This window comes from Pezoporus wallicus, unplaced genomic scaffold, assembly GCF_028554395.1.
Source record: "Pezoporus wallicus isolate ANWC-B61680 ecotype Strahan unplaced genomic scaffold, APGP_CSIRO_Pwel_v1 contig_3573, whole genome shotgun sequence".
NCBI lineage: Eukaryota > Metazoa > Chordata > Aves > Psittaciformes > Psittacidae > Pezoporus > Pezoporus wallicus.
In genome coordinates, this window is record NW_026642425.1 from 205783 (window position 1) to 225378 (window position 19596).

At 43.6% G+C, this 19596-nt stretch overlaps 1 protein-coding gene across 2 annotated transcripts; it reads left to right on the forward strand.

Moving 5' to 3' along the window:
• Positions 1-3412: 3412 nt before the first annotated feature.
• Positions 3413-19596, forward strand: RGMB (repulsive guidance molecule BMP co-receptor b). Of its 2 annotated transcripts, XM_057430464.1 has the most exons (4): positions 3413-3660; positions 5259-5372; positions 6217-6728; positions 18774-19596. In XM_057430464.1, the coding sequence occupies exons 1-4, from the start codon at positions 3507-3509 to the stop codon at positions 19437-19439; spliced, it is 1446 nt and encodes a 481-aa protein (XP_057286447.1). In that variant the 5' UTR covers positions 3413-3506; the 3' UTR covers positions 19440-19596. The 2 variants fall into 2 exon arrangements, with proteins under 2 accessions (XP_057286447.1, XP_057286448.1); XM_057430465.1 differs by lacking the exon at positions 5259-5372.

The window sequence follows — 19596 nt, forward strand, 5'->3', positions numbered from 1 at the left end:
TAATTAGGTGGCCTGTTGCAGTAATAACTGGCCTGATGTAATAAATCAAATTCATACTCTACACTTCCTCCTTGAAGTACTTGCTTTGTTTAATGGATCATAATCTGTAATACTTTCATTACTGCATAGAGAACAGTTTATCTAGGAACTTTGCTAACCGTGACTGCACTGTTAAAAGGCTGTGTTTGCTTGGCAATTTTTTTAATGTGAAAATCAGATTCTAATCCAATTAATGTTGGATATATTGAGGTTGAGTGTGGGGGTCTTGCAAAATAAATCGAGTCAGAATATTAGTAGAGAGAAGACAGTGGAAAGACATAGCATGTACAGCATGAAATCTGTCTGTGCTGATCTCTTCTCCCTAGTATCCAGTATCAGGATGCATCAGGATGGTTCAAAGTATGGCATCAAGGGAGGCTCAGACTCTATATTAAATAACATTTCTTTACTAACAGGGTGGTCAAACACTAGAACAGGCTTCCTAGGGAGTGGTCCATGTCCCATGCTGTTGGCGTTTATGAGGCATTTGGACAATAACTTGAGTAACATGCTTTTAACTTTCGGTCAGTGCTAAATTTCTCAGACAGTTGAACTAAATGATTGTAGGTCCCTTCTGATTTCATCTATTAATGAAAACCAGCAAGTATAAATAATGTACTAGAGATAGAACAGTTGTGTTTTATGGAGAAAGTGTAGAATCACAGAATCAGAACAGAAAAGAACAGAACAAAAGTCTTCTACAGGCCTCATTTCTTCTTCCACTTCCTGTCTTTGGCAACTGAGGTTCTCCTGCTTTGGCTCTTGGGCAGTTTGGTATACCCAAATATTATCTTTTTCTACTACAAAATATATTGTCTGTCTGAATTACACTTCCTGTAACTAATGGTGGTCTTCTAAAGACTAAGGCACATGGTTCAGATGATTTCAGAAACAATCTATGCTGGCCAAGAAATTACTACATATTAAAATAAGTAAGTTAATACCTTTCTCAGTGGCCCAGGAGACTTCGTGCCACTACAGGAAGATGTGTATCATTACTGAACTGAGGCAGTGCTCACTATTTCTGGTTTATTTAGAAAATGACATTGTAATATTTGTTATAAAATGTTACTATTTGGTGAGAATATATTTCACTACAGTCAAATATATTCTGTTTCCACATTCCATTCACTGGAAAAAAAAACCTTAACATTTCAAACTTCACTGGATTCATATTGATAAATAAAACCAAAGTATCAATTTCTGACAGTATGATTTTTATGTTCCCTTAATTTTGTTCTTAAGCATATTGCATGGCAGTCTTCTTGTTCCTTCAGTGACAAGTTGCGACAACTGAGGAATCACATTTTATTGTCTTCCCCAAGAGAATGTTGATGTGACTGGGTTTCAAAGAATTTGGCTTGTTGACTGAATTGTAGGTTTCTGCCACAATGACGGATATCATAGTATTAATGGTGATCTGTATCTTCCCACCCCTGTGGTATTGAAATAAATTTCTACATCACTCATATTACTATTATTGGTCTCATTAGCTGCTAAATTGTCCTTGAAGTTTGCCTTTGCCTTTTATTAGTTAACTGCCACCATAAAACCATATGATCACCAAGACTTATTAATGTATTTGAGCCACTTGAACTATAAAGTGTAATTGATTAAAACCCAAAGGATATTTCACAGTAGTCTTACCACATTCTATGCTCATCTGTTAAAGATATTAATTGAATTTCCTTTTTGAAATACTAAGCTGTTTTCATTTGTTTTTCCCTTAAGCAAAACACATCATTGACTAAACTCAGTGACATGAGGTCTTCTTGTTAAAGCAGAAATACGTGCTTATCCTAGTCCAGCTAAACTTTGATATGATAAAATTGGCTTTCTTGTCCCTTTGGTATTTGACATAGTGAAAGTAACAACAGTAATCATGTCTGAAGAGATACTCTACTTTTTCGTAGATCTGAAAGGCGTCTGGTTACTTGCTCCAACATAACACATGTACCAAATGTCTTAATTTAGCTTTACTAGCACATTCACAGAGCTTGAGAGAGAGAGGGATAAATTGTCACATCTGGGAGCTCATTAATCTTGGGGCATGACCCCAAGATACATGGTGTATATTTGTTTCCTTCACTTGTCTTACAACTTCCCTGGTGAGCCTGAAGGTGTTGAAATTAAGTAACTGGTCTACTTTTTGTGCTGTGGGCTGTGTTTAGGAACAATAAAGAGCTTCCCTTGAGTAAGAAAATGGGTACGTCTTTTGTCCAAAAGAAGGACTCATAATTTCCTATTCTAAAGTGGCATCATATGCTCATATGCTGAATTATCTGTGAGGGAAAAAAGTATGCCCTGAGTAGCACTGTTTATGTCAGGACACTTTTGATGCTGTGTGACAGCCAAATGAATAATTAAGCTGTGATGAGGTACTACAAAGAATTTGTGACTGCCGTGAAATTAACCCTTCCCAGGGGCTTTACAGCATCAACTGCAGATGAGTCCCCACATCAGTCAGACGTGATTGCATGTGAACACCACTCAGACGACTTGCCTTATTTGATCGAATGAAATTCCTGTCAGTTTTTGTCCACAAATAATTCAGGTAAATAGCTTTAACCACTGAAGTTGGATGGGGGTTGGAGCAACCTGGGCTAGTGGAAGGTGTCACTGTCCGTGGCAGGTGGCTGGAACCGGATGAGCTTTAAAGGGCCCTTCAAACCCAAACCATTCTGCGGTACTATGAGGTGTGCCTTGGGCGAGTGACCACTGACTGATAGTGTTGGGACTTCTGCCTTATGAATGGCCGGACGCAGAGGAAGACGGTGTACCAGTAAATATAGCTTGTGGTGGGACGGGTCAGTCTGCAGGAAGTTTTACCCGTGCCTCGCTTCAGCTACGGTTTTACCGGTGCGGCCCAGCCCAGCCCTGCCCAGCCCTGCCACTGCGACACCCCCACCTGCACCTGGCCCGCTGGCGGCTACACGTAGCACCGCAGCCCCTCCCGCCACTCATGTTGCCAATCCCCTCGGGGGGGACCGCCGCGGTTGGCAGTAAGCGTGGCCGCGTCCGGCTGGACCGGGTAGGGGAGCGGCTTATTGAGCAGCGCCCCGCAGGGCAGGAGGCAAGGCGCGAGGGGGCGGGCCGTCGTGGGGCTCGTCGGACAGGCCGGACAGGCAATGGGTGGAGGCGGCCCTAGAGGGGTGGAGAGTCGTGGGGGGTGGGCACAATACGCGGGAGGTTGGTGGGGTGTTCGGGGATGCAGCAGCCGCGCCCGCGTTTGCCTCCTTCTTCACTCCCCCTCCTTCTTCACCCCCCCTCCTTCTTCACCCCCCCTCCTTCTTCACCCCCCTCCTTCGCCCCCTCACCGGTTCCTTCCCTTTGTGCGGGTCTCTTTCTGCAGCCATGCCGTGCAGCCCCGCGCCCGCCCCGCTGTGTGCCAGCAGCCTCCCCTCGTCTCCGCGCCATTGAAGAAAGAAGAGGAAGCCGCAAGGAGGAGGTTGCCCGCCTGCCGCCTCATGCCACGGCCCCGTCCCGCCGCCAGTCTGGGGACCTGCATGGATGGGCATGGGGAGAGCTGGGCCTTCCCCGCCGCCTGTGCTGAGCCGGCGCGCCGCACGTCGCTCGCCGCCGTCTGTCTTCTCGCCACCCTGGGGCCACTGCTGGGCTCAGGTACCGGGGCGAGGGGCACCTTGCGGGTGGGAAGGGGAAAGCAGCGCTGGAAGTGATGGGAGCGAAGCCGGGCTGTGCGGCGGCCTGCCTCAGGACACAGGGAACCGCTGTTGCTTTTTTGCTTCAGGTGGAGCCAGCGTTTGCCTGGCAGACTGTAAACCTTGGGAAGGAGGTGAAAGTTGCCCCGCACACTGGAGGTGCTAGCTGAAGTGGTCTCTGCTTTCAACTCGGAAGTGATCTGAAAAGTTGTATTTCTGTGAAAATGTTTTTCTCTAACTTGAGCTCTTTCGTATATTTATAGTCTTAATGAAATAAATTCTAGGGAGAAGTCATCCCATTTAATCAAGTCGCTGTTCATTCACCCCCCTCTGTACCAAGAGCGTACTAAAAGCAGCAAGCAGATTACCTGAAGTTGCAAGGAGTGTGCAGGAACAGATTTATTAGACTATTTAATAACTTGACTTACCTGCTCAGCTAGACTTTTATGTGATTAAAATATTATCACAAATCATAACTGAAAGGAAATACACGAAGTTTTGATGCTTTGACAATCAGGCTCCTGACCAGTGTTGCCTGTGTCATTTTGCTTGGCACGGTTTTTTTTGTTCGTGTATCTGAAAACCAGAATTCGATTATTCCCCTCACCCCACCCCGTTCTTTTGCAAAGCTACATGTCACTTGAGCAAAGATGAAGTGAGAAATATATTGCTTGTTCATTCATGGTCATGCTTGGTTTTAGGCTAGAGCCTTCCTCCTTCTACTCTGTTGCTTGGGATTTTGATGGGAGATTTGTGTTAGCTACGCATCGCTGGCAAAACATGTTGCCTTTAAATTCGTGGTTTAGATATTCAGGGTAAGTCATGTGAGTGCTGACTCACAGGAGGGTCAGCTAAGGGGGAAGCAAAGAAATTGCTAGTATCTAACCTTTCATCACTGGGAACTGTAGAAAGTAACTGTATTTTAAAATTAGAAGTGCTACATTACTATTCAGTCCATTTTCCACTCCTGGTGTCTCAGGAATATTTTAAGTAGGCTGCTAAGTGAGAAGTCAGGCTGGACCCATGCCTGTTTTACTTAGAGGACACACAAAGCAAGTGGGAAAAGGAAAAAAAGGGTTTGAGAGGAGGGAAAAGAATATCTGTTAGGTATTTTCTCTATTAAGTATCCCAGGAATCCCAAAGATATTTCCATGTATCTTTGTAAGCATTTTTGTGGTGTTCAAAATCTGCTTTATGACAGTTAAAAATTATACATTAATATATGCACAGCTGAATTTTATAGGTTATAAATTAACAGATAAGTGCAGCATTTTTCTAGTAGATTTGAGTATTTTGCTAGGCACAGGGTTTTTTTGTTTGTGTATCTGAAAACCAGAATTTGATTATTCCCCTCACCCCCCAGGCTATTGGATAAAGTCTTGCACATACTTTTCATGAAGGTCCATTTTCTGTTAAGGCTGTTCTCATGTCTTTGGATGGGAAGGAATATGATCTCTCATTTGACTGGGGTACTCCTAATTTTAACCCCTGTGAAACATGTGGCTGTTGTTTCCTTAGTGCAGGGTGCAGTCTCATTTTTTTCTGCTCCTTCTTCTGTAGAAATTACCTGCAGAAGACTGTTAACTGCCAGTGAAAATCTGGAAGGATTTCAGTTCATGACAATGAGAGCTGTGGAGGAGAGGGCTGTAAAACTCCAGTTTGCTTGCTGGGATGGTAATTATGCCTTTTTCTGTGGGAATCAGCTGACCAGATAAGGTATAACTGTTTTGTTCATGTAAACTGAAGTGTGTACCTGTTGTCCACATCTGATAAGTAGTAAAGGTTTTTGTGGGGAGAGTTTCTTTGCTCCTAATCTTACTATTGAATTGCCCTGTAAGACATACTGCTATTGCAGTGTATGGATTCCTTAGCTGGCAATATGCACTTCAGACAGCTGTGGGTTTTCTTGTTCATAAGTTGCAGAAGGCGAGCAGTGAAGCTTATAGCTATGGCAATGCCAGGGAAATAAAGCAGACTTAATTTATGGCCTGCCTGTTTCCCTGCCATCCTTCCCCCCCACCTTGTTTTGTAGAAAAGAAACTTTGGTTCATTCAGTCTGTTTTTGTCTGAACATATATTGCTTGCTGCCTTTACCACGTTCTTCAGAGGAGTAGGTTTCTGTTTAAAAGTTGAGTAACTTGTGTAAAGCACTGAAAGACAAAATGGAGGCTTGCTTATTGACTAAGCAATTAACTTAAGCACAGAATTGCATCATTACCTTGATATCTGGAAAGAAAGGCTGGGCTCTTGCTTGGCAGGAGCTAGTGCTTTTAATTTTCATCTAGACAATATCAAGTAACAGTTAAGTCATGCATGGGTCATCTCAGCCGTTGAGATAGTCTGTATTGCTATCTCTCTGCCTCTCAACCCCTTTTTCTCTATTATATGGTGTTTCATTAGTGGATGAGCACTGTAAGTTGTTTTCAGGTTGTTTTCTACAGTGTCTGTGGGTATGTCATGGGGTGTTGCAGTCTAAGAGGTTTGTTTGATTTCTTTCTGACATCTGTTTCGTGCTTAGGTTATGGCCAGCTGCAAATGCCTTGTCGAATCCAGAAGTGCACCACTGATTTTGTATCCTTAACTTCACATCTAAACTTGGCTCTTGAGAGCTTTGATTTGGAGTTCTGCAAGGCCCTGAGAGCATACTCTGCCTGTACCTATCGCAATTCCAGAGTATGCCGTGGAAACCTAGTTTATCATTCTGCAGTGCTTGGGATCAGTGACCTCATGAGCCAGAGAAACTGTTCCAAAGATGGACCCACATCACCCAGCAACCCTGAAGTAACCCGTGATCCCTGCAATTACAGTGGCCACCCAGAAGCCAGAGAACATCAGGGTGGGGAGAAGACTGATCCCCCTACTTACCTATTTTGTGGCTTGTTTGGTGATCCTCATCTGAGAACGTTTAAGGATCACTTCCAGACATGCAAAGTGGAAGGTGCTTGGCCTCTCATAGACAATAACTACTTATCAGTGCAAGTGACCAATGTGCCTGTGGTAGCAGGATCCAGTGCTACTGCTACAAGTAAGGTATGAATTGTTCTTAAGCGCTATGCATGCATGCTGAAGTGAAGAACCAAGACAGTAGAGTAAGTCACTTAGCCCTTAACAGTTAAGAAGTGTAGTAGCTTGAGAATCTTCTATGCAGTAGTCTAAGAAAGTAAAACTATTAGTCCCTTCTGAAAATGAAAACTTAAAATGAGTCACTTTTTTCTTTATGCTCCTCCCCAGCACAAGCAAGTCCTGTACATATCACAACGTAAGCCTGTAATATTTATGTTTAAGCCTTTACATTTAGCATTGTAATGCTTTAAAACAGCTCTTGGACTGCAGCATCTGTGACTGCCTCTGCACTATGTAGAAGTATCAGGCAAGGAGGAAGGAAAGAGTGTAAGTCTTTGCTTTTCATTAATTCTCTAAATTGTGTAGCTGTAAAGGTAGAAAACAGAAAATACTGAGTAGCACAACAGTTGAGGGCTCAGAGAAGAGACAAGAAGGGGAACTGCTGAGAATTGAGAGGGGGCAACAAAAAAATTACTTTGACAAATGGTTATCAGAACATTTAGTATCTTGGGTTTACTAAAGAAGCAGCAGTCTGAAAATTATGCTCAGAGTGTCCCTGTTCAGACTGGCAAGACTTAACATTACTCCTCTCAGCCACTTGAGGTGGCTAGAGGAGTAATACCTATTTCTAGTATTGATAACTTGTACCGTTTCCTTACCTTAAGAAAAGTACTTGTCTCTTTCTGCTGAAGGCAGATAGCAAGTGTGTCTTTTTGAAAAAAATAAGGCAGTGTAAAGCATGTGCCTGGCTAAGATGTGCTTAGATTTTTCCTCTAGGGCTGAAAAATGCTCTGAACTTTTGGAGGCATCTTTCTTTAAGTAAAAGAAATTACTTGAACATGCAGTTGAAGCTGATGTTGTCATATATCTTGTTCCCTTTTTGGAGTGAAACGGCCTTTTTATAACTGTGGAAGTGTAGCTCTGGCATTCACAAGGTAGGTCATGTTATGTGTACACAGTTTGAAGACTATCAGTATTTGAGAATTTTCACTGTTTTGTTAAGCTCAGAAGTAGGTTGGGTTTTGGTTTGGGTTTTTTTTTTTTTTTGGCTAGATCAGGAGCAGAGGGTGCTGATCACAGTAGGTTAGAGCCTGCACATCCTCCAGGGAGATGACTGTGCAGTGATAATTGAAAATCAGTTTTGTTGTTTCATTCATGCTGGTTTCTGAGGTACTGACTAATGTCAATGTTTGTATGACTTAGGTAAATTTTTGCATTTGCCAGAGGCTGGACTTACAGATTACTGAAATTCAGAATTGTCTTTTCCCAACTTGTGCCTGTTCCAAGAACAGTCTGCATTGTGAATGACATCTGAAGGAATACCAAATGAAGAGAATGAGTCTAACCTGAGTGAGCTTTGCAAAAGAGACTTGGGTCCATTGAAATCTGCTCCAGTGGCTACTTAAATAAGCACAAGAAAAAGCTGCATTTCATAATCTGCAGTACGCTTTTATTCTCAGTTTTGCTAAAGTCTTGTGGAGTGTTCTTCATTTCCTGTTACTGGTAGTACTGGAGGAGGAAGTCAAGAGTCATTTTGTGTATGAATTGTGTGGGTGGCTGGTGTCTGATTGTAATAGGTAGGTAATGATCTTACTCTTAGCCACATTCTGAAAATGATTGACTATAGTAGCATGTTATGCTGGTATATGTTTCCTCAAACAGATAACCAAGAGGAGAACTTCAGGAGATGTATGTCTCTATGTGCATTTAAAAGGCATACCTTCTGTCTTTATTCTCAATGTTTTTGTGTCTTTCTTTGACTTGTCTTTCTGGAAAAAGTGATAATACATTTTTTTTCTCTGTAATAGTATTTTAACATCCTTACTTTTGCACAAGTACAGCTAAGTGTGCAGAAGCAATTAAATAAGATACATGGCTTAGGGTATTAGAAATGTATGTGTTAATAGCTGTTAGATGTTGTAGAGTCCTTGAGGGTTTTTTTTTCTTTCTTTGCCAGGTAATCAAACTCATCAGCACCTGTTTGTAGAAAAGTAAGGTTGTTCGAATATGCAAGTAACTTAGCAAGATAAGTTTTAATAACTTAACTTTCTGAACTCCTTCATTTCTTTATGGAGCATGCTGCTACAGAAAAGATACGGAAAAGGCTTGTTAAACTACACTGCTACTTCTAGTTTCACTCCTCTAACATTTTTCTCTGCAAGTAAGCCGTTTTGGTTGTTGTGGTAGACTGTCCACTGCTGGGTGTACTTTCCTAATTTCAGCCACAGGTTAGCTTAAGGCACCTTTAACTGCTCCTTAGAGAAGTTTAGTGACTTTAAGCTGTGTATTACTTTTTCCATAGCTGAGAACATGCTAATAGTTTCCAGAACATTAACCATTGTTAAGTCTCACAGCTTTTTCATTGTGGATATTTGACATAGGTGCTTAATGGGAAATGATGACAAAGGTTTATGCAGAACTTATATTGTGCAGAAGCCGAAGCAAATGATAGCCTACTTAACCCACTCTAAAACAGACCTAATGAAAGCAAAGACAAGAACAGCAGAAAATTCAGATGCTCCTGAATGCACTTTTTTAGGGGAAGTGATTTAGCAGACTATAGGAACAGAATATTTAATCTTCAACCCATCTTCAGTTGTGCTTTTGAAAGGGACATACTATCATTTGCCCTTGCAGGTAGTTACTGCCTTCAAATTTATCATAGCTTTCTGGTGTATCAAGCTTTAAGAGAATCTGCAATGAGGGGGGCATTATGTGTAAAGTAAGTTGCCTTCTATCCAAAACTTACAAGACTGAATAACACCTACAGTCTGAGGGCTATCCAGTAAATTCATAACGGACAAGAGAGAAGGAGACTTTTAAGAAAGAATGTGAAGAATAAGGGTATGTTTTCTACTATGCCCCACCCTATCTGGCAGGAATGTATGAAGAGCAGGGAAACTCTTCTTTTAATTCTTTAATGGGAAGGATACATCTCTTGTGGGATTTGTGTATTTATTCACAAAATACTCTTGGCAGTTTGTCGGTGTTTTGCTTATTTGTGATGGTAACAAGGTCTCTTTATTCATAGTTGTCCTGGGTTCAGCAGTAGCAGTCATTTTTCTCCTTCTTGGTAGCTGGTGTAGTGCAGTGTTTTGACTTTCAGCTCGGGAACAGAGCTGATAGCGATGTTTTGGTTTGGCCAAGGACTTTGTGAGCCTCATGCTCTGCCAGGGAGGAGGGGAAGCCAGGAGGAAGCAGAGACAGGACACCTGACCCAAACTGACCAAAGAGGTATTCCATACCACAGCACATCATGCCCAGGATGTAACTGGGAGTTAGCCGGAAGGGCTGGGAGACTGCAGGGTTGGAGGAGGTATCGGTCGGAGCTTGGTCGGGCTTGGGGGCGAGTTATCGGTCAGCTGGTGCTGAGGTGTTGTATTCTCTTCCCTTGTTATTTCCTTTATCATTATTATCATTGGTGGTAGCAGTAGTGATTTGTGTTATACGTTAGTTACTAAACTGTTCTTATCTCGACCCGTGGGAGTTGCATTCTTTTCAATTCTCCTCTCCATCCCTCCGAGAGCAGGGGGAGGGCAAGAAAGGGGGGGAAGTGAGCGAACGAATTACCTGACTGGTAATTCGGGGTTAAACTGGGTTAAACTGGGTTTAAACCACGACAGTTCTTTTTGGCGCCCGAACAGGGACACGAAGGGTTGAGATAACGACAGATCTGACCAGATTAATAGTCACTCATCACAATGACGATTTATTGGCTCTCAGAGTTGTTTCTCTTGATCTCACAGCTTCAGAATGTTGTAACTTACGTAGAGCCGGTATTTGCTGTGTTAGTGTTTATCAAGTGTGGGGCCTGGGCTAAGGTTCTTGTCTCACTGTGCTTTATGGCAATGACTTGTAATACGGGCGGGCTCCAGCAGCAGGGTGGGACGGACGTGGCCGTGGACTTGGACGTGGCCGTGGACTTGTACCTGGCCGTCCGGCTGCTCTTCACCGTCCTGGTCCTCGCCCTACTCTCCATCTTCGTGAGGCTGCGGGGAGCCGAGGGGAAGCGGCCCCGGGAGCCGGCGGCAGCCGAACCGGCCCGGGAGAGCGGCCCCGGGGACCAAGCGGCGGCGGGAGCGGGGCCAGAGGCCGCGAGGGGACGGCTGCCTGTGGAGGAGGTCGGGGCGGTCGAGGAGAGGAAGGAGGCGGCTGCCGAGGAGCGGGAGAAGGCGGCGGAGGAGCCGAGCCCCCCGGAGGAGCCGAGCCCCGCGGCCGAGCCGAGCCCCGCGACGGCCGAGAGCATTCCGCGGCAGCCACCCGCCGAGCCCCAGGAGGATGCAGGAGACCACGCAGCACTTCCCAGCAAGGCAGAGGAGGAAGAGCTGGACTCAGGGAAGCTGGTGGTGGGAGAGCCGGCAAGCACAGCAGCTACACCAGCCCCAGTGACAAGTACAGCAGCATCAACTGAGAGTTCTGAGGGTTTTGAATGGCCTTTGGGTATCCTTGGGACCTGCCTGCTGATTGTGATGGGGATCAGCATGTTGGCACACACACAGAGTGTGTTCTACCCACAACCATTTTGTCTGATCTCAAAAGTTAAGCAGAGTCAGGTTTGGGTCTTGTCTGGGATTAGACGACAATATAGGGGGACCAAGAGGTTTTCCCCAAGGCTGGACAGTCATGAGTGGCAGGGTGTGTGGGACAGTATGGGCAAGTATCTAGTCCACTGGGCCCCTCCAGTGCTTTGGAAGCGTCGGAGATGGAAGGCAGCTGTATGGAGTCCCCAGCAACAAGCTGCAGAAACTGCTTAAGGGGACAGTGAATTATTTTAAACCTGGTGGGCCCATGGCACTTCAGGCCATCAGAGCAGAGATGCAGCATACAGATGGACTCATGATCGAGGGGTGGACTTAGCAATGGACATTATTGCCCAGGTTATTCACAAGTGTGAACACTGCACACAGTCTCTCCTGCTCTGGAAGACTGTTACAAGAGGTGGAGCCTGGCATCATGGACCAGATGGAGGCAGCAGCTTTATAGGGACTGGTCCATGCACTAAGATAAGAGTGCACTGAGATAAGAGTGATGGTATATTGAAAATGTGGGATCTGAGCATGACGTGAATGGTATGGAATAAGGGGTGGATAATGTCCTGGGTTCAGCAGTAGCAGTCATTTTTCTCCTTCTTGGTAGCTGGTGTAGTGCAGTGTTTTGACTTTCAGCTCGGGAACAGAGCTGATAGCGATGTTTTGGTTTGGCCAAGGACTTTGTGAGCCTCATGCTCTGCCAGGGAGGAGGGGAAGCCAGGAGGAAGCAGAGACAGGACACCTGACCCAAACTGACCAAAGAGGTATTCCATACCACAGCACGTCATGCCCAGGATGTAACTGGGAGTTAGCTGGAAGGGCTGGGAGACTGCAGGATTGGAGGAGGTATCGGTCGGAGCTTGGTCGGGCTTGGGGGGCGAGTTAACGGTCAGCTGGTGCTGAGGTGTTGTATTCTCTTCCCTTGTTATTTCCTTTATCATTATTATCATTGGTGGTAGCAGTAGTGATTTGTGTTATACCTTAGTTACTAAACTGTTCTTATCTCAACCTGTGGGAGTTGCATTCTTTTCAATTCTCCTCTCCATCCCTCCGAGAGCAGGGGGAGGGCAAGAAAGGGGGGGAAGTGAGCGAACGAATTACCTGACTGGGTTTAAACCACGACAGTAGTGAACAAAGTTACTCTGTTTTGTGGTGTAGCTGAAAATTGAAACTCTGTTGTTCTATTTTTGACCTTGTCTGATGTGCTTATGCCCCTTGGCATAGGATCCTATGGCCTTTCAGTTGGAGAATGAAGAATCATCACTAAGTAGCAGGGAAACTGAGTTAAACCTTTTCTTTCTGATGGGTTTTCTGTATGAGTTTTGGGTAGGTTACTGGAATTTTTGTCTTATTTCCTCAGCTATGAAGACCTACCCTCTTCTGAGAGCAGTTTGTGGATTTTCTGAGGATAAATGGCTATTACAAGGGGTGGTATGGAGCAGGTAGGAAGGGTATTGTATACTACATTAAATAGAAATGGCTTTTTTTATTTGTTTATTGTGTGCTTTATGTGGAGGTGTGCAAAGTCTTTATTGGGTTTCATTGCAGTGACAGGTGTTCTGGATATCACTACTGTAGTATCCCTGAATAGCAAATAAGGCAGAGATGCTTGGGCTTGCCTATGGAAAACTTTGCTTCTTGTTTGCAGTATTTGGAAATGGAGTTTTTCCTATCTGCGTGTTTCACAGTGGGTAGCTTAAGGGTGACAGTGAGTGGAAGGACAGAGAAGAAAAAAACCCACAGAACTTCTACTGTAGTGAATTTTAGTAATACTGCAGCTTTGAAACCGGGAATTGGTGATATTATCAGAGTAGAGGAGCATTGGGTCTAATGTTCTTTTTTTCTGGAGTCAAAATCTCTCTTGCAGCATGGTTTCTTTTTTTGCAGAAAATCACTGCGGACTGAGCAGTGTTCTTAGTCTCCTTTAAGGAGTATTAAAACATTTGTCTTGCAGTTAGCATTTAGTTGTTGTTCTAAGTAGGATCATCAGGTAACTGATCATACATGACTTTTTTATTATTTTTTCCATTTTTATGGACATCCTACCTAAGCTAAAGATGAATTTGTCTTTACTTCTCAGAAGTAGTACATACTAATGTTTTGTTGGGGGACTGTCATGGTTTAAGCCCAGATGGAAACTCAGAACCACACAGCCACTCGCTCACTGTCCCCTTTCCTTACCCCCCAAACTCTGTGGATATATGGATGAGGGGATCGACTTCACCCTCAGTAAGTTTGCAGATGACACTAAGCTGGGTGAGAGTGTTGATCTGCTTGAAGGTAAAAAGGCTCTTCAGAGCTATCCGGACAGGCTGGATCAATGGGCTGAGGCCAGCTGTATGAAATTCAGTAAGACGAAGTGCTGGGCCCTGCATGTGGGTCACAACAACCCCATACAACACTACAGGCTTGGGGAAGTCTGGAGTGGGTCTGAAGAACAATGATGAAGCTGGTGAAGGGATTAGAGAAGTTTTAAAAGGAGAGACTGAGGGAACTGGGATTGTTCAGCCTGGAAAAAAGGAGTCTGAGGGAAGACCTTACCACTCTCTACAACTACCTGAAAGGATGTTGTAGCGAAGTGGGTGTCAGTTTATTTTCCCAAGTAACAAGTGATAAGAGGTGATGGCCTCAAGCTGTGCTAGGGAATATTTAAACTGGATATTGGGAAAAGTTCTTCACCAGAAGGATTGTCAAATATTGGCAGGTTGCCTGGGCAGTGTTTGATGTATCATCCCTGGAGGTGTTTAAAAGATGGGTAGATGTGGCATTTAAGGACACGGTTTAATAGTGGACTTTGTAGTGTTACATTAATGGTTGGACTTGGTGATCCTAAGGTCTTTTCCAGCCTAAATGATTTTGATTCTATAAAATGCATAGTAAAATCCTAACATACAGTCATACATACAGAACTGTAATTACGTTATGGTGGTAGTGAAGACTAGTATGAGGAATCAGGGTTAAAAGTGTTGTTATAATGCACACAAGCCAGGCGCCTTCTACAAATACATGAAGGTTTTCTAGGAACTTCACTTTAGCACCTCAGTAACACCATCCTTGTATGTGCAGTGGGATTGAAGTAATATCTGTGACTAGTACACTCAGTGAGAATGATGTTTCTGGCATTAGTAGGAGTGGGATTATGAAGTCCAAAATTAAATATTTCAAGTGCAAGGAGTTGGTTTGTTTGTTTTGTTTCAGAACTCTTAGTATAGCTAGTGTTTGTTTATTGTTCCAGAGACTTAAGTGAAGATTCAATCTCATTTTCATCTTTTAAGTTTCCTCAGTGCAGTAGCTTAAGAGCTTTATATGTGAGAACAAGTTTCAGACACTGATACTTGAAAAAGTATCCCAACCTTTCTACATCTGAAGACTCGGGCATTTGGATTTGCCTGTACTAAGTTTAGAAAGGCTCGTTTCTAGTCCGTAAAACAGTGATGCATGAGCAGCTTTGCAGGGATGTTCTTAAAACCCAGCCATAGAAGAACACTATAGAAAGCACTATAGGTACATGTACACTTATTAGACATGTTACATTTGTTTGAAATAACCTTTTTTACTATTTAATGCTTTCTTTTACCTTGACAACTTAAAAACAGCTTTGCTGTTTAAAAAATGAAAGCTTTGATGTGAAATTTGCTTCATATCCTTTTGCAACAAGCTGTTGAGTATCCCTCAGTATCAAGGTGTGAGACTGAGGCAGGAGTGGATAGTAAAAGGACCTTACAGAACTCTGCTTTTCCTGATCTGTCCTTAGATGCATTAGATGGATGTCACATAACAGAAAACATAATATCGAAATCTAGTGTCTTGAGCAGCAGTGTTTAAATATGAATATGTCTTTGGAAAGTCTTAATGGTCTCTGTTGATTCTCTGGAGCATCTTGCAAAGTATGTGGAGGCCTTTACTCTACTGAGTCATTTAGCCCTCATTCAGCATGCAATGTTATTGCTATTCTTGTCTTACGGTGAAGGCTTCTGTTCTTCCTCTCTGTCTCTGAAACTGTGTGCATTTTGTTCTTGCAGAGGAGGGAGCTTTGGAGAGAATAGTTTGGTGGCTGCTTCCTGATATATTTTGTTATGCGCCTTGTTTTAACTCTTTTATGAAGTAGCCAGTACTGTGTCTCATTAAAACCATTACCTCTTTTTGACTCCAGAGCTGCTCAGGTGCTAAGCAGACTTAGAGCTTTACTTCTGTTTAAATCATTCTTTCCTTGCAGAGCAATGAAAATGTGCTTGAGGAAGCAGGAATACTTTGAGCAGGCTGAGATAAAAGTCTATTTCCTCAAAAACTGTCCTGATTTACTGCATCAGGGTTTGGATTATATGCAGGAAAAACAATTACTTGACAGATCTCAGGTTTCTCTTCTCTGGGTTGCTGAGATTACATCACTAAGCATAGAGTTGTGCGGTGGTCTTTACAGGAACGAGGCCACTTGTGCTGTTGTTTTTTCTTTGTTGTAATCAGTATATAGCTAGCTTGAGATCACCTCTACTAAAGGAACTTGGTAAACTGATCTCTGTGGACCACAACTAAGCTTGACTGTCTATGCCCAAAAATGGAGAAAATGCACAAGTGGGCACATACTACATCAAAATAACATCTAGTGTATGTGTGTGAGAGACAGAAAAACTGACAGCATCAAACAACTGGGACAAACCAAACATTGAAAGCTAACAATATACTGTTTAGAGTGTGTCTGTGTATTCCAAAGGAGAAACTGTTGAAGTGGAAAGAGGGAGATGGAAAGACTTTTTGTCTTGCACATCTGCTATAGAGAGGTGAGGCTGAGGAGGGTAAAGGTTTTATTCAGATTTTCTGGAATCAGCTGTTTGTTTAAACTCTAGATTCTACTTCAGAGCAGAGGGGCAGGAAGCAAAAGTTGTTATGCAGAAGTGTGCTGGTTAACTGAAGTGAAAATGTGAGGTTGCTATAGAGTAGATATCAAGGCAAAAGTTTAATATTAAATTGAAAATGCCTTCTAATGTATTTTGGAGTAGTCTAAATCTTTTAGCAGATTGATTAAATCATATACTGCAAGTAATTTTGATCAGTCAGGGATGAAAATAATGACTAAAACACCTATTTCTGGCGCAAAATCCCCTTTGACCATTTCAAGGAGTCGCTCCCCTCTGAAACTGTAAAGAAAGTAGCATACCTGTTTCCAGTATTTATTTATCTTTGTCGGTGACATGGGCAGTGGGATTGAGTGTGCCCTCAGCAAGTTTGCTGATGACACCAAGCTGTGTGGTTCAATTGAGACACTGGTGGGAAGGGATGGCATTCAGAGGGAACTTGACATGCTTGTAAGGTGGGCTGATGCCAACCTTATGAAGTTTAACTGTGCCAAGTGCAAGGTCCTACACCTGGGTTGAAGCAATCCCACGGACAGCTACAGGTTGGGCAGAGAAGAGATTCAGAACAGCCCTGCAGAGAAGGACTTGGAGGTGTTGGTCCATGAGAGAATGAACACGAGCCAGCTTCAGTGTGCGCTCACAGCCCAGAAAGCCAACCATATCCTGGGCTGCATCAAAAGGAGCATGACCAGCAGGTCGAAGGAGGTGATCCTGCCCCTCTACTCTGCTCTCGTGAGACCTCATTTAGAGTATTGTGTACAGTTCTGGTGTCCTCAACATAAAAAGGACATGGAACTGTTGGAGCAAGTCCAGAGGAGGGCCATGAGGATGATCAGGGGACTGGAGCACGTCCCGTATGAAGATAGGCTGAGAAACTTGGGACTCTTCAGCCTGGAGGAGAGAAGGTTGCGTGGAGACCTCATAGCAGATTTCCAGTATCTGAAGAGGGCTGTAGGGATGCTGGGGATGGACTATTCATTAAGGACTGTAGTGACAGGACAAGGGGTAATGGGTTAAAACTTAAACAGGGGAAGCTTAGATTGGATATAAGGTGGTGAGGCACTGGAATGGGTTGCCCAGGGAGGTTGTGAATGCTCCATCCCTGGTGGTGTTCAAGGCCAGGTTGGACAGAGCCTTGGGTGGCATGCTTTAGTATGAGATGTCCCTGCCCATGTCAGGGGGGTTGGAACTAGATGATCTTAATGTCCTTTCCAACCCTAACTATTCTATAATTGTATGATTCTATGTGATTCCTCATTATACTTTTTATTTTAGAAAAAGCCATTAGACACTACAAAATTTGTCTGCAAGGCAGCTTAATGATTCCCTTCAAGTAAGACTGGAGGACCTACTCTTTCTGTTGTGGCTTATTCAAAGAAATGTAAAGGTTGAAAAGGCCAGTCATAATCTTAAAAGAATGAGTAACTGTTTTATGCTCCTGATTTTCTGTATTGGAAGTCAGTCTTCAGAGGTGTGTTTTTCAGTCTTGTCTCTCCGTGGGCATATTTTCTAGCAAGAGTGGGCTGGAAGTGTCAAATCTACCAGTTCCTGGGACAGATGGATTCAGGAGCCTTAAACAATTATTTGACTAGTTATTCTGCTTGGTCATGTATCTGAAGTCTCACTGCCTGCTGTGTTCACGGCTGATAAAGCACTAAATACATCAGTGCCTTTCAAGTAGTCTCGCACAACTAATCCTGCAATGCATGCAACAAGTGTACCACAACATGTGTACCCAGCAAAGGTGATACAGTCACTGCAAATGGAGTGATGAGAATATTGTGAGTGGGGGAAGCTGAGTTCTCTTGTACCTTTGTGTGATTTTGCAGAGTCTCATTCTGATTTTGCCATAGTGGCTACCTCGCATTGTCGGAATTACTTAGCAGTTAGCTTCTCTGTGACTGCAGGATGCATTCCAAAGCATTAAGAAACCATCAGGCAGGAGGGAATTGTGATGCTTAATTAAATAGAAAGCCTTTTCCTTTCCTTTCCTTGCCATATGCTAATAGTCTTACTTCCATGCCAGCCTAAGACCAACAGGTTCAGGCTGTAGGAGAGAATGCTCAAGGAGACACCTTATAGTAGCCATCCAATACCTAAACAGGGCCTACAAGAAACCTGGAGACGGACTTTTTACAAGGGCCTGTAGTGACAGGACAAAGGGGAATAGCTTTAACCTGACAGAGGGGAGACTGAGATGAGATCTTAGGAAGAAGTTCTTCCCGGTGAGGGTGATGAGGGCCTGGCACAGGTTGCCCAGAGAAGCTGTGGCTGCCCCATCCCTGGCAGTGTTCAAGGCCACATTGGACGGTGCCTGGAGCTACCTGATCTAGTGGAAGGTGTCCCTGCCTGTGGCAGTGGAACTAGCTGATCTTTAAGGTAGCTTCCAGCCCAAACTGTTCTGTGATTCTATGATTTAACAACTGCTATCCTGTAAAACATTGTTTCAAGCATATATACTGACTATTTTCCTGTAGATATGAGTTGGGAACAGCTATCAAGCTCTGAGGCAGTGGGTGGTCCTAGATATGTTTGGTTGCAAAATGGAAAAGGGATTGAAATACGTTTTTTTTTCTACTAACTTCGCCTTTTTTTTTTTTTCTACTTCCCCTCCCACCCTCACCCCCCAGATAACTATTATCTTTAAATCGTATGAAGACTGTACAGATCAGAAAGTATATCAAGCAGTGACTGATGACTTGCCTGCAGCTTTTGTTGATGGTACAACAAGTGGAGGTGATGGGAACACCAAGAGCTTGCGAATTGTGGAGAAAGTCAGTGGCAAATACATCGAAATGCATGCCAGGTACATTGGAACCACAGTGTATATACGCCAGCTTGGGCACTACCTAACACTGGCCATTCGCATGCCTCAAGAGGTGGTTATGGCCCATGAGGAGAGCCAGGATCTGCAGCTGTGTGTGAATGGTTGCCCTTCAAGTGAACGTATCGATGATAATGGCCACTTACCATTGCCTGTGATGGGTCACTTGGTCCCTCAGCATGGTTCTGCTCATCCCCAGTCAGTGTACACACTGGAAACTGCCACCACTAAGTGCCATGAGAAGATGCTGCTGAAGGACGTATATTTTTACTCATGTGTATTTGATCTGCTCACCACTGGTGATGGTAACTTCACAGCTGCTGCTCACAGCGCTTTGCAGGATGTGGAGTCACTGCACCCTAGAAAAGAGCACTGGCATATCTTTCCCAACAGTGAAGGTGGGGGTGTGGACAAGGGTAACAAATTCTTTGTTGGTCTTGGACTTGTGTTCTTGATCCTTGTGTTTTTGTAGGGCTTTTTTGTCTATAACAAAGTTTTGAAATATATATATTGTCATAATATATTGACTAAATATAAGTATATATGTATATACCGTGTATATGAAGGGATGTTTTGTCTTGAGACACCCACCAGATTGTACATACTATGTTAAATATTTTCATGTGTGA